Source organism: Nymphalis io, chromosome 9, assembly GCF_905147045.1.
Source record: "Nymphalis io chromosome 9, ilAglIoxx1.1, whole genome shotgun sequence".
Classification (NCBI taxonomy): Eukaryota; Metazoa; Arthropoda; class Insecta; order Lepidoptera; family Nymphalidae; genus Nymphalis; species Nymphalis io.
Window position 1 is genome coordinate 2,320,653 of NC_065896.1, and position 12,953 is coordinate 2,333,605.

The window sequence follows — 12,953 nt, forward strand, 5'->3', positions numbered from 1 at the left end:
GATAATAGTTGTAATTTTTTCATACGAAAAAGAGTAATTATGATATGTATATGTTTGCTTTAAAACTACACCAAAGTCTCGAATATAGATTACACGATACACTTTGGTGTGGTCTGATCAAATTATAATTAATAACTAATGTATTCATTCTATGTGCTTTTCAATACGAAGTTAAAATTGCTTCAAAGTGCACTTGAAGTCATTACCGCAGATCATCTCCTCATCGGACTATGAGATAAGGGAAGCTAAATTTGTGCACTACAATATCTCCTGCATAGTCGCCTCCGTTGAGAATGGCTGCAGTCACCAGAATTCGTCGGGAAGACATCATCAAGTTATACTCGTAGAATATAAAATTTTAGCGGTAAAATAATAATTCTAATTTATTATTTATTCTTAGGTAATAATAACTGAGTATTTTCTTATTTAAATGCCAGACGATATCCGCAATCTGCCGGCGGCTTGGGTTGCCTTAAAATTTTATTGTTATAACCGCTGAAGCGCATCGCGGGGTTCCTTTTACATCTTTATTGCATTCGCATTCTTATCTCTTGTTTTCGTTATGGTTTGAACTGAATTTTGTATTTAGCTGCTTACGAAATGCTCTCGATAAGTCTAAAAAGAACAGAACAGGCGTTAGGTTTTATTAAGAGGAATGACAAGTCCCGATCAAAGGATTAATTAAATATTTAAAAATATGGATTTAAAAAAAAACAATTGGATGTGGAACGCGTTTCAAATCTATTATTTAAGGATTTAGGTTTCAGTATTAAGAATTTAGCACTCAAAAAAATAATAAAATTCACTTTAAATATTTGAGAAAACAAGATTATTATACTTAAATATTATATATACAACACACGGGCGGTACACAAATATAAAGAACAACAAATAAAACTCTTCACTTAAAATAATGTGGGTATGACAAAACTAAGACGCATTGTTGTGTATCGTTTGTGTTATAGCAATTGATATTAGTGTCTTTAGCTAATTTACAAATTAAAATTTGTAAGGAGAATACAATTATCAAATAAAAATGTAGAATATTGGTCTCTAATAATATTAAATGAAGCTCTTAAAACATTATCATATAATTTTAATTTATTATATTAAATTAATATGTAAAATATTTCGCTTTACTCTCCCTAACGAGATAACTTGCAAATATGACGAAAGTTATATATATTAATTTAATTTATAAATAACGTTCAACTTCTAGGCTTTTAAAAGAAAAAATTTAGAAGCTTTTATACGCTTGAGCGTGTACGGAATTCACCTTGTAAGCCTAAAACATAAACGAGCTGTAAGTAAACAACGGATAAGTTGACATACCGTTGCTAAAGATAAATTAATTATTGTAATTTAAGAGACTAACCAATAACAAGAAATTAAAATGACCGAGCAAGGTGTAATCTTAATCTGCAATTAGTCCATTTTCAAGTCACACTTGCTACATTAACATTTACAAGGTGAAATTAATACTATAATTTAAAATATATCTATGTTTTATACTTTCTAAAAGATAATGTTAACATATTAACATTATATTAATTACTCGAATTCTATTTTTCTTCGTCCATATTTTTTAAGTTTGAGTATGAGTTTATTGGCTATAATTAATGTGCTAAAATATGCAAGTATTTGCTTGACATTAATTGACATTAAGCATTACACAGTGTTTGTTTTAATTTAAATTAATATTTATTAAAAATTATTTAAATAGATCATTAAAATTCTATTTAGTTTTTTAATGATTCTATTACTTTAATATGAATGGCTAATAAGACATTTTCAACACTTAGCTACGAGCATTTAGTTTCTAGTATTTGTTAGGCCTTTTTAGTAGAACACACATGTTTTTTATAAATGCAATAACTAATTTTTATAAGATAACCTTTCTGTTAAGTATTTTATTTTTTATTGCAAAAATTTAAAATTATTTTACAATAATACTTACAATAAAGTGTTATAAAAATAAAAACTTTGCATGTAATATAATGTCTTGACCAAGTTACGTAAGATCAAGAGAATCTTCGTTACAAAGATTTCGTTACGTTTTTGTCGATTTTCTTTGCCTTTACAAATCTTCAACGTAACAATTTAAAGTATATTTTGTTGTTATTATAACCTTATTTCAATTCAGTAGAAACTTTAGAATAAAAAAAACTGTTAATAATTAACCAGTTAATTATGTTTCAATTAACTTTAATAAATAGCGCCTAGTAATATATGAATATGAATAAATGTATGTAGCGTACTATGAATAAATGTGTAATGTACGCTCATCTAAATTCGTATAAAACTACAATTATTATAAGTCTATTATTATTTATACGTCTATTTGTGATGATGTCCTCGAATTTTAGTCACGCAAACGATTCAGTTGTTTAGGAGTATGTTAGCAATCACAGGTGCACGTTCTATTTCGTCGCTCTTATATTTCGGTGCAAGACTTGCTTTACATGCTTTTCAAGGCACAGGATCGAGAACACCCTTAGCTTTCAAGCTTTGAGCTTAATGAGTATTTCAGGCCAACCACAAACTCCATTCCACTAATTTTTTATAGACCCAACCTAAAGTGTCCAACAAACGAGACACGAGTCAAGAAATATATTCCAAATCAAAATATGTTTCTATTCCAAAAAGACCATCCGAAATTACCCCAACATGCCATATTTAGTGATATATGGGCTCATACTCATTGTTTGAAGCGCATTGACCAATTAAGAAATTGGCATGCTTACATTGTATTTACACAAAATTAGTTCATCTGTTTAACTGCCATTCATAAAACAATTTTGTTTCTGAATCGTCAACCAATCAGATTAAGTAATCAACCAATCAAAATGGTTAAATATTGCAATAGTAAACTAGTTATCAAAATCCGAATAGTTTTATCAGTCGATCAGTTTCGATGAGTCGTCTTTGTCTCCGACCTTCTGTTTTATGATGCTAAATTGTGGCTTTGAAGATAAGAGCGTAGCACGAGCTGTGATTATCTTTGTTGGAATTATTGGGTCATAAGGAAAACGATTACATTCAAGTTTATTGACGATTTTCAATATCTAAAGCATAAATTCGTATGTCTTTTGCATTCATACATTTATTAAATATTCAAAACGACTACAAAATTATAGCATTTTGTTATATTTTATGACGCTTTCATTTTATTGAAATTTAAATATCGAAGTAAAAACAGTAGTAATATACGTACGTAACCTAAATATATATATAAAGATCATGAAATAAGTGAAATGTAAGAAAAAATATATACCAAAATATAAAAGCGACGAAATAGAACGTGCACCTGTGATTGCTAACATACTTGTGTAATACCTCCTAAGCAAATTGAATCGTTTGCGTTACTAAAATCCAAGGACATCATCACAAATAGACGTATAAATAAGAAAAAAACATTTTTAAACGAAATATAATGGAATCGTACTCATATTCAGTCTTTAAAGTTGGCTTTCGAAAAGAATAAAAGAAATAAAATCACTAAATTTAAGACCAGGTTAAAGTCTTAGTATAAGATGAATGTAAGATGAAACTAAAAGGTTAAGAAGCGGATATCGCTGCGGGCGATTTGCTAGCTCACATTAAATGTTTGTACGATCATGAATGGTGTTCAGACGGATACAATAAGTGAATAAATTAGCCAAGCGTATTGCGATGTCCGTGGCACGAGGCTCTGACGATTCAATGAAGTTACGTATCTCGAAAGTATTGCCTAGAATCTAGAAAACAACGTATGTACCGTCCTATTCAATGCGATCGTGCTATAAAATGTGAAATCTTTATCTACGACATGCTGATTATAATCAGACTTTAAGGCAGAGTCGAGAAAGTCCAGTGGCGAGAACACGTCGTAGATCTTGTTCTCGGGCTTAAAACCCGGACGAACACAACTGACTTTTGCAATATCTGTGACAATAACAATTTTTTCAAAGATATATATATTTCTTAGTTAACATAGATATTATGACTCAGATTTTTAAAATTTTGTGTTAATACAAACAATATTAAAATTTATCAAAAATTTATTGCCAACGAAATATAATTATTATAGCGAAGTACACCCAGTTACTTCTTAACGGTATCAAATGTTAATTCATCTGAGGGAATAGCCCTGCATCGCCTCGTCCAAGTAAACAGGGAGTGCTGAAAAACGTTTGCATTTGGTTTTCGTGTTTCGTTTGTCTTCTGGGAGAAAGTTCCAGATTATCAAGTCCTCATCAGATGTCGCTGTTGCTAAAACAAAACATAAAGAAAGGTATCAACGTTAGGAAATATATTATCACAAAAATTAAACAATAAGAGCTATAATATTTTTATTAATACCAAGTTTTGTACCATCCGGACTAAAAACCATAGTCCGTACTCGGTCCAATCCAGTACGACCTTCTCCCCACTGGTCCACCACAGTCTCAAGGTCACTCATAACTACCAGTTGGGAGCATCTATTCGGGCGTAGTATGGCTCTATCTGAAAAATTATAATCAAATTAAATTTTTCATTGTATTGAAAAATATTTTTATTTATATACTAGTTGTATTCTTTATAAATGATTAATAAACAACGTCTGGATATCTGTATAAAAGTTAAAAGTTTTTCAAATTACTCTTGAATAATTCTAACAACTTTGACTTAGTGGCTCAGGGAAATATCATATTTAAAACAATATGTGTTTGTTTCAAAAATTTAAAATATTTATATTAATGTTACAATTTCTGTAAAAGTTTTCTACCAGAATTCCATAAGCTGAGCACTAGTTCGCCTGTTTTTTGGCTGAAGAGCATAGCGTCCAGACTGTATCGCTTGGGGCCAACGGTCGTCTCCCGGACCTTAGAAGTTGGTGCATTCCACATAGCAATCCGTGCTTGGAGGTCTGGCGTGACCGCGCCTACACCCAGTAACGCGCTTCGCCAAGGGTGCCAAGTCATTGTCTGAAAATATGAAGTTGATATTGTCATTCGATATACTGACTCACTTAAATTTCATGTATTTACACTACCTGAGTGTACATAATGTCTCGCTTAATTTCTTCGCAAGATCAATGAAAGATTTTAATTTCAAAACATTCTTTAAATCTGTAATAACATTTTTTTTTCTTTAATCATATTTAACATAAGATAAAACAAAGATTTTTCTTAAATGTTATCGAACCCGTATCGTCCAATTAGAATCAAGACTTGAATATATCTCCAACGAGGGCCACGTTAGCAACAGCACGACGGCCGAGTTGACGGCCGTGACGGCGGCGTAGCGCGCGTCCGGCGATACGCGCACGAGCAGCACCGCGCCGCGAGCCCCCCGCCGCCGGCTCAGCAGCCGCGCCGAGCGGCCGTACGACGCCACGGTGCCCCACGAGCAGCCACTACGGAGGGACACTCATTTAATAATCATCTATAGGCGGACGTTTGTATGAGTAACGGTTCATGTACGTGTGAAATCTTAAAAATTAGAATAATGTACTTGGTTCCGGTAATGCTTTTGTTACGCCAAAATGAATTATGAATAAATTAATATGTACCGGCATATACACCCAGTATTTATGTCATTTTCATTTTTATGACTTTCACGTTGTGCATGTAGAGTTATTTATTGTCTGTCTCTTTGAGTATTTATTATTAACCTTTTTGATAATTTTATTTTTTATACGTAACGAATACTTTTAAACAAAAACAAATTAATCACTTACGTTACGAAAGAGTTGCCCGTAGGACTCCAGTCGACCGCAGTGATGGAGCAGTAATGGTTGCTGGTGTTCAGACAGGGACAGAGATTACTTGACTCCTTTTTACTCAAAGTGTTGTTGTGAACCTCCACTGTATTCATATCGGTGCCAAGCTGAAATTTAATTTTAATTAACTAACTATTCGTCACGTCGTCGCACGGTCAGATACAATGGTATTGAGCTATCGATATATCAATATGGACTATATTTTTATTTTTACTCTTAATAGGCCAGCGTTTGACTGTTGACTTGCCTAATGTTAAGCATCGACACGGTCTAGGATGTAGCACGCTTGCCTAGAAGAAACCTGTTTACTCTAGATTTGATGACACCAACGTTGTACCTATCAGGAAATACAGAATCACGCAAAACATTCCACAGTTTCGCAGTGCGAATGATGAATGTAGATTCAAAGCGCTTCGTACGTAGGCGGGGAATTCCCACCTGATGGTAAGTGGTCACTAAACGCCCTTAGACATTGGCATTGTAAGAAATGTCAACCATCGCTTATAGCCAATGCGCCACCAACCTTGGGAACTAAGATTTTATGTCCCTTGTGCCTGTAATTACACTGGCTCACTCACCCTTCAAACCGGAACACAACAATATCAAGTATTGCTGTTTTGCTTTTTGTTTTGTTTTGCTGTTTTACATAGTTATACGTTCCCCTCGCAAATTTTTCCTTAACCGATGTCCTCCGAATCCTAATTTGAACATGCTATCTCTGGTTAAGATCCACGTGTTCTATATGCACTTTGCCATCTCGGCTCTCATATTTATTTTATATTTTTTGGACTCAAAAGGTTTTAATAGCACGCTTATATACTTAATATATATAAATTTATCTATTGATTTGTGGATTTCGATCTTGTAGTTAATTATAATAACTGTAGAATAACTGAAGAATTAGTCTTGCTAATTTTTACATATTTTGATAAACTTCTCCCTACAGTCGGTCATTTACACCACTGATTTTCCTATTACATTATATATTGTAAAAAAATATGTAGGTATGTTTACCGTTGATACTGTTATATGAATACGTACGTACGTTTAATGTATAAATATCCAGCTAGGTTAATTGTTTTTTGGTCATATCGTATTTTAATAATATGATTAGCGATTTGATTGTATACATAGTCAAAATCAAATGTTAATTCTCTTGCTTATTGACTGTCAATAATGATATTTTCAATAAAATCTGTCGGAAGCTTTGTATCATCTTATATATTATATACTCACGACTAGCAGCTCTCCCCTAGGGTCAAATTTACAGCACTGGATTTCATACTGGGTGAAGCCCTGACTTATGAGACTTTGACTTTTCCAGCTCCATTTATGATAATTCTTACCCAGGGCTGCCACCAAGATATTGTCGTTACTCCAATCGAGGAGTTCTGGAACTTAAACGGAAATATTCAAAAATACACCGGGAATATGACACGACATCCTAATATAGAAACACTGATGTAAGTTCGTGATGGAAATTTAATCCAATCCTGGTATATTTTAGAATATAAGGTAATAGTTACATATTTTTGTACAATATTTATAGTACTAATAGTGATTATATAAATCAAGGGTTATTACAAGTCTTTGAAATTTTATTAAATACGTAATCAGCGACGTAGTTCCGTATTAATCGGTACTTGTGTGAAATATAAATTATTTTTTCAATTATTAACTGTAAAAAATGTTAAATATTTCAAATAAAATGAATGAGTTATAAATTTCAATAAGCTGTTAAATATATAACAAAAAATGTATATTCAATAAATTTAGTTAGTCGGCCTTTTAGAAGATTTTTCTACGGAACAAATGTTTGCGTAAATGAATAAATGGTTCATTTTCAATGCAGAATGTGTTTGTCAATTAAAAATTAGCGGTGAATTTCTCCGTTTACTAAGATTAAAGTGAATTAAGGTAATTATAAAGGTTTTTTATCAAATTCCAATTCAATTATATATGTATGTTTGTAATTTTAATTACTGATCGTGATCTATTTATTCATTTGACTTTAAGTACATCCATCATAAAGGACGATGTATGTATTAACACACAACGTGTACGTTTCTTTACGTTATATGTTAATTAACGGTCTAATTTGGATACGAAACGTGTATAAATGCAAGAACGTTGATCTTTAGAAATAACCATTTTGAGATCAGAATATTAGTGCGGAGTAAAAAAATTAAATAAAACATTAGGCGAGCATCTTATTTTTTATATCAATTAAATATTCATTAAACAAAACGTTTAGTATGTATAGTCATACCAGCTTAATTACAGAGTTCTAAATTGGCTTTGATATGTATGATACGTTAGAATACTTACAAGTAGCGTAACTGTAAGTAGGTAAGTCTAGGATACTGTCCGCAGATGAAAGGTAGCTTTTCTTCCGCGGTATGCAAGGCCAGGATCCGATATATTGTTTGTGAATACCGTGCGTTTCCTGCGGCTCGAGATTAAGCGCATCGTCTAAGTAATTTGCGTATTTTTTCTGCTTCAAATGTTTTCCAAACTGTAAAATGTATTTTAGTTAAATTTTATAATTCTGATTTAAAATACTAAATATTATTTTTCATTATAATTTAATAATCGCTAGACCTGATTCTATTTATTTAAGGATAACTAGATGTATTTAACAAAAAAAAAAACCAGCTTCAGCATTAACCGATTAGGGCCTGGTTCTTATTTTTTTTACAAGATCAACATGGTTTGATAAATAATTTCCGCACATTCTATAAAATTAGGTTATTATTAAAAAAAGACGTATTTTAAGTTAAATTATAAGCATTCAAAATTGTCTTCTATCTTTTGCTATTGTAGTTCTTACAACTACCGTGAGATGGCATTGTATCGGTTTATTATAAGCAAGTTTAACCAAACAACATTCTGAAACAGTTTTATATTACCCGTGACGAGTGACTAGGACTCATCTACATTAGTTATAGTTATAACTTAAAATATTACCTATATTATATTTTTTAATTATTATGTTTGCAGATGATTTTTTATTTCTTTTTAGTTCAATTACTTCATATCTATCTCTTATCTAAACTCTCATCTAAACTTTCTTGTGAATACGAGTTTTTTTATATATTATAGGCAGGGGGACGAGCATATGGGCCACCTGATAGTAAGTGGTCACTAACGTCCTTAGACATATTATGCATTGTATTATAGAGTATTTATGTTATGTCCCTTGTGTCTGTAATTACACTGTCTCACTCACCCTTCAAACCGGAACACAACAATACCAATTACTGCTGTTTTGCGGTAGAATATCTGATGAGTGGGTGTTATCTACCCAGTCGAGCTTGCACAAAGCCCTACCACCAGTAAGAACCTAGACTGCGCGTTGTCTATCTGACAGTCAGTGAGATTTAGAGTTTATTATTTATTAAATCTGTATAAATTTTTGTAGTCTTCAAAAGATGATAATAATAGCATAATTAAAATGATGACTTAAGATCAATTCTGGATTTTAATGTAACTGCTTTTTAATAAGTTTCACTTAAAAATATAACATGATTACTGGTTACCCAAACATCGTTGTTCACAGTGCCATCACAACTTGCGTGCCAAGATCGACGTCTGCGCGCCTCACCGAAAGAGTTGCGAGGCGCTACGAATCTGTCTACGCGATTACGCTGCGTATTTAACTGAAAATTAATAAAAGACAATTTTATATTTACCACTTAACGGATTAATTATCTATTATATATATATATATATTTATTTATTTATAAATATTGTAAAGAGGACGGAAAAGGGGCTATGCATTATGTATACAAAAAATAGGCATAGTTGTACATATTTGTATGTATGTATGTATGTATGTATGTATGTATGTATGTTACTTTAGTAGTTTTATGTGATATCGATTAGATTCTTTATTTCTTTATTTATGTCACTAATTATGCTAACTGTCAAATAATATATGCCGACCAATAAAAGTGTAAGTGTTAAGTATTTTTTTAATGGAACAGAAAACGGACATATTGGTTGTGAGAAGTGACTTTAGCGCTGTCCATAAACCCCTCCCATACTAAGCAGGGGAAACCATTTCATTCACCGTCAATGAGCCGCCAACCATGGGAGTTGAAATGTCATGTTCCCTGTTCTGTAATTGCACTGACTCACCTTTCAATTCAAAATATGCCAATACAAAATATTTATTGCTTTTTGTCGCTAGAATAACTGACTAAGTGGTCGGCCTCTGACTGTATGGAATGACCTAATAAACGAATAAGTTTGCAACGACACGCTTTTTTTAACGTTTTTTTAATGCATTTTTGTTTAACTAATAGTTGGCAGGTCCCAGAAGCCATCTAATAGAAAAGTGATTATCATTACGTTGGAATGAATACGAATAAAAAGACAATAAAATATATTTGCGATGGGTGTTAAACATACCGTTTATTAATAAAAAGGTTAAATTGTTACATTGTATATTTTAATTTTATAGATCAAGTCATATACATATTTAATGCAAGGGAATATACACATAGTGTTACTATAAATAGATAAGTTTTATCTTCATTACACAATTAGTGTCACAAGAAAAGTATGGTAATTCTGTGTGCCCTTTTCTATGTGCAATGACATAATCAACATTATCTAGTGATTATGAACATTAAAACTAATGTACAATGTGGTGTACTTCGCTATACAAAGCCTTAGTACAGACATATTAACAATATTATCAAGGAGAAAGGTTAGTAAACTTTAGTATTATAATTTTTTTTTAAGTGAGTCATAGTGAAGTTATTTTATTTTTGTTATCAACACAACAAGTAAAAAAGCATTTTTTTAAACGAATATATTTACCAATCTTCAGTAAATCAGTTTGGAATTTATTTTCATCAAGTTAAAGTAATAAATTTAATTCCATACTATGACGTTATTAAGATAATAAATAACATTTTACAAATTTATGTATACGAGGCAACGCTTATATTATGTACAATAATATTTCATTATGCAGGGTTAAACTTAACAGTACATAATTGTGTAGTAAGATATCAAGTGCAAAAACAATCACGTTTATTTTGTAATAAATTCAGTTAAATAATATTTTCATTTTAAATATTAATTTAGAGAAAATAAAATGTAAAGTCGAATAGACAATATCAAATAATTTTCGTGGAGAAATTCAAAAATTACTGTTGTATCTTTTAATTATTACGTACTTTACTTATTGTAACGGTCTGGTAGTGATAAAATTAATTTCAATCCACTCAAAACTTTGCACAACGAATGTCGTAATAATAATAATAATAAATATATAATAGTTTCATGATATAATAATTTTATATTCATTTAAAATTCGATTATCATATTTTATTAAATCCGTCTGGACGTTTGAACGTAATTGAATAACAACCACAATCCTTTCTACTTTTAATATCAGTTAAAATAATTAACACTAATTATATAATAAATGCATCTTACACTTATTCATCTTAAAATGTGTGTAATTAAGTTACTTACAGTTTTTTTACCAAATATCGTTCTATCCATCACTTATTAGTACATAAACATGTGTTAAGCTCAAAACGAGTTTACTTTCTAGTTTAAAAATAATTTTTTCAACGGTAATAATAGTTTGTGATTTATTTAAAGTTTACGTCAACTTATTTCAAGCTACCCTCAATTAATGTTTTTCTTATTCATATAGATTGTTATTAATCATAGATCATAGATACATTTGTCATTCAGATGTGTCATTTTTTGTATAATGAAATTATCTTGATGTTATTATAGTTAGGCTTTCGATATATCATTTATTTTTAAATATTTTTAATTAACTCTAATGTTTTTTATAATAATATGATATGTGCTATCGATACGCATAATACTATCATTTCTTTTTGACTGATTTCGGTTACGATGGCCATTCTTAACAAACAATAACGTAACCACAATGTTCCTGCCATATTTTTTGAAAACTGGTGATGTGAAATTAAGTTAATTATTTTTATAGATGGACCTTTTGAAAATGCATCTGATCATTGTTTATTATTAGAGATAGTAGGAATCGGTTATTCCATTCTTGTTACAAAGGTAATGTCCTCCACTTGATTTTTCTTAATCTGATCTTGATTGTTCCGTTTATAAAAAAATAATAAACAATTATAAATACAAAACAAATTTAACAAACAATTATAATTTCTGTCGATAATTTATTTTCTTGATAACAACGCACAAGAAAAAATTAAATGCCATTAAAGAGGTAAAAATAAAAACTAAATATAAAAAACGTCCAAGTGTGAATCGGACCCGTGTAAGTTAGGTTTCTATTACTATAAAAAAGGAGCTGAAAATTTTTAGTAATCAATTAGGTTTACTACGAAAATGTAAAATAAATAACGACTTTATAATTAAAGTTATTTATACTGTATATAAATCAAACCATGATATTATAAGTTGTTTTGTTTACTAAGTAACATCTTGAAAGACATATTAGGCATTTTTCACATTTTCACCCATAAGGGTTTCGTTTATTAATAACTAACACGAAACCTAAAAGATTGTTATTTACTTCTAAATATTATACAATTTCTCTTAAAACAAAGTAAGTAAAAACTTTATAAATTAATAAGTTTACTCATGCTTGCTATTTCTTCAAGCTCCACCCCTTTACTAATTAGTTTACTTTTAATTAGTAAGTTTATTTTAAGTTGACGGGAGCACTTGCGAATCATTTGAACTAATACCAACGTTTCAAATAACTCCACGTAATCCACGTTCAAAGAGTTATGTTTTATAATTATTGAGTCATAACATTAACGAGTATGGCTAATATGGGAGTACGGCTAACGAAATATAGTCATTCGATCGTATTTAAAAACATGTGGAATATAAAAAACATGTAAAAATAGCTTCGTTAGTTTTCGAAATTAAAATTATATTATTTATATAAAATACAATATTTTGAAAATTTATACTCACCACGAGTATCAACACATATCATTTGTAATCTATATATTGTAATTTGAGTGGAGACGTTTCATTACGCTATTGTCAATATTTACTAAGCGAATTGTTTTGATTGTCTTATTTTAGCAAGCAAAGACAAATAAACCAAGATATATATCCCTTTTCCAGATGAAAACTACGTAAGGGTGTTTAATCTTAGCCCAAATATATTGGGCAGATATTGCAAAGCCTTGCTTTTGATGGCAAATAAATATGATCCGATGGATAGAAA

The 12,953-nt window shown here is 30.6% G+C and overlaps 1 protein-coding gene across 1 annotated transcript; it reads right to left on the bottom strand.

Annotated features, from left to right (window-relative positions):
- Positions 1–4,022: 4,022 nt before the first annotated feature.
- Positions 4,023–11,344, bottom strand: LOC126770448 (protein cortex). The gene is made up of 9 exons (XM_050489827.1): positions 11,234–11,344; positions 9,283–9,402; positions 8,072–8,258; positions 6,980–7,140; positions 5,702–5,850; positions 5,167–5,377; positions 4,748–4,946; positions 4,342–4,485; positions 4,023–4,251 (listed from the first exon to the last, which is right to left on the bottom strand). The coding sequence occupies exons 1-9, from the start codon at positions 11,261–11,263 to the stop codon at positions 4,112–4,114; spliced, it is 1,341 nt and encodes a 446-aa protein (XP_050345784.1). The 5' UTR covers positions 11,264–11,344; the 3' UTR covers positions 4,023–4,111.
- Between the last annotated feature and the right edge of the window lie 1,609 nt (positions 11,345–12,953).

Bases quoted from the DNA above. Each gene is read 5' to 3' on its own strand.
- LOC126770448 (XM_050489827.1), bottom strand. From the start codon at position 11,263: ATGGATAGAACGATATTTGGTAAAAAAACT. The intron at 5,851-6,979 runs GTGAGTATATAA...ATTAAATTTCAG, and splicing joins CTAGGGGAGAGCTGCTAGTC to CTTGGCACCGATATGAATAC. The intron at 4,947-5,166 runs GTTCGATAACAT...TCATATTTTCAG, and splicing joins ATTCTAATTGGACGATACGG to ACAATGACTTGGCACCCTTG.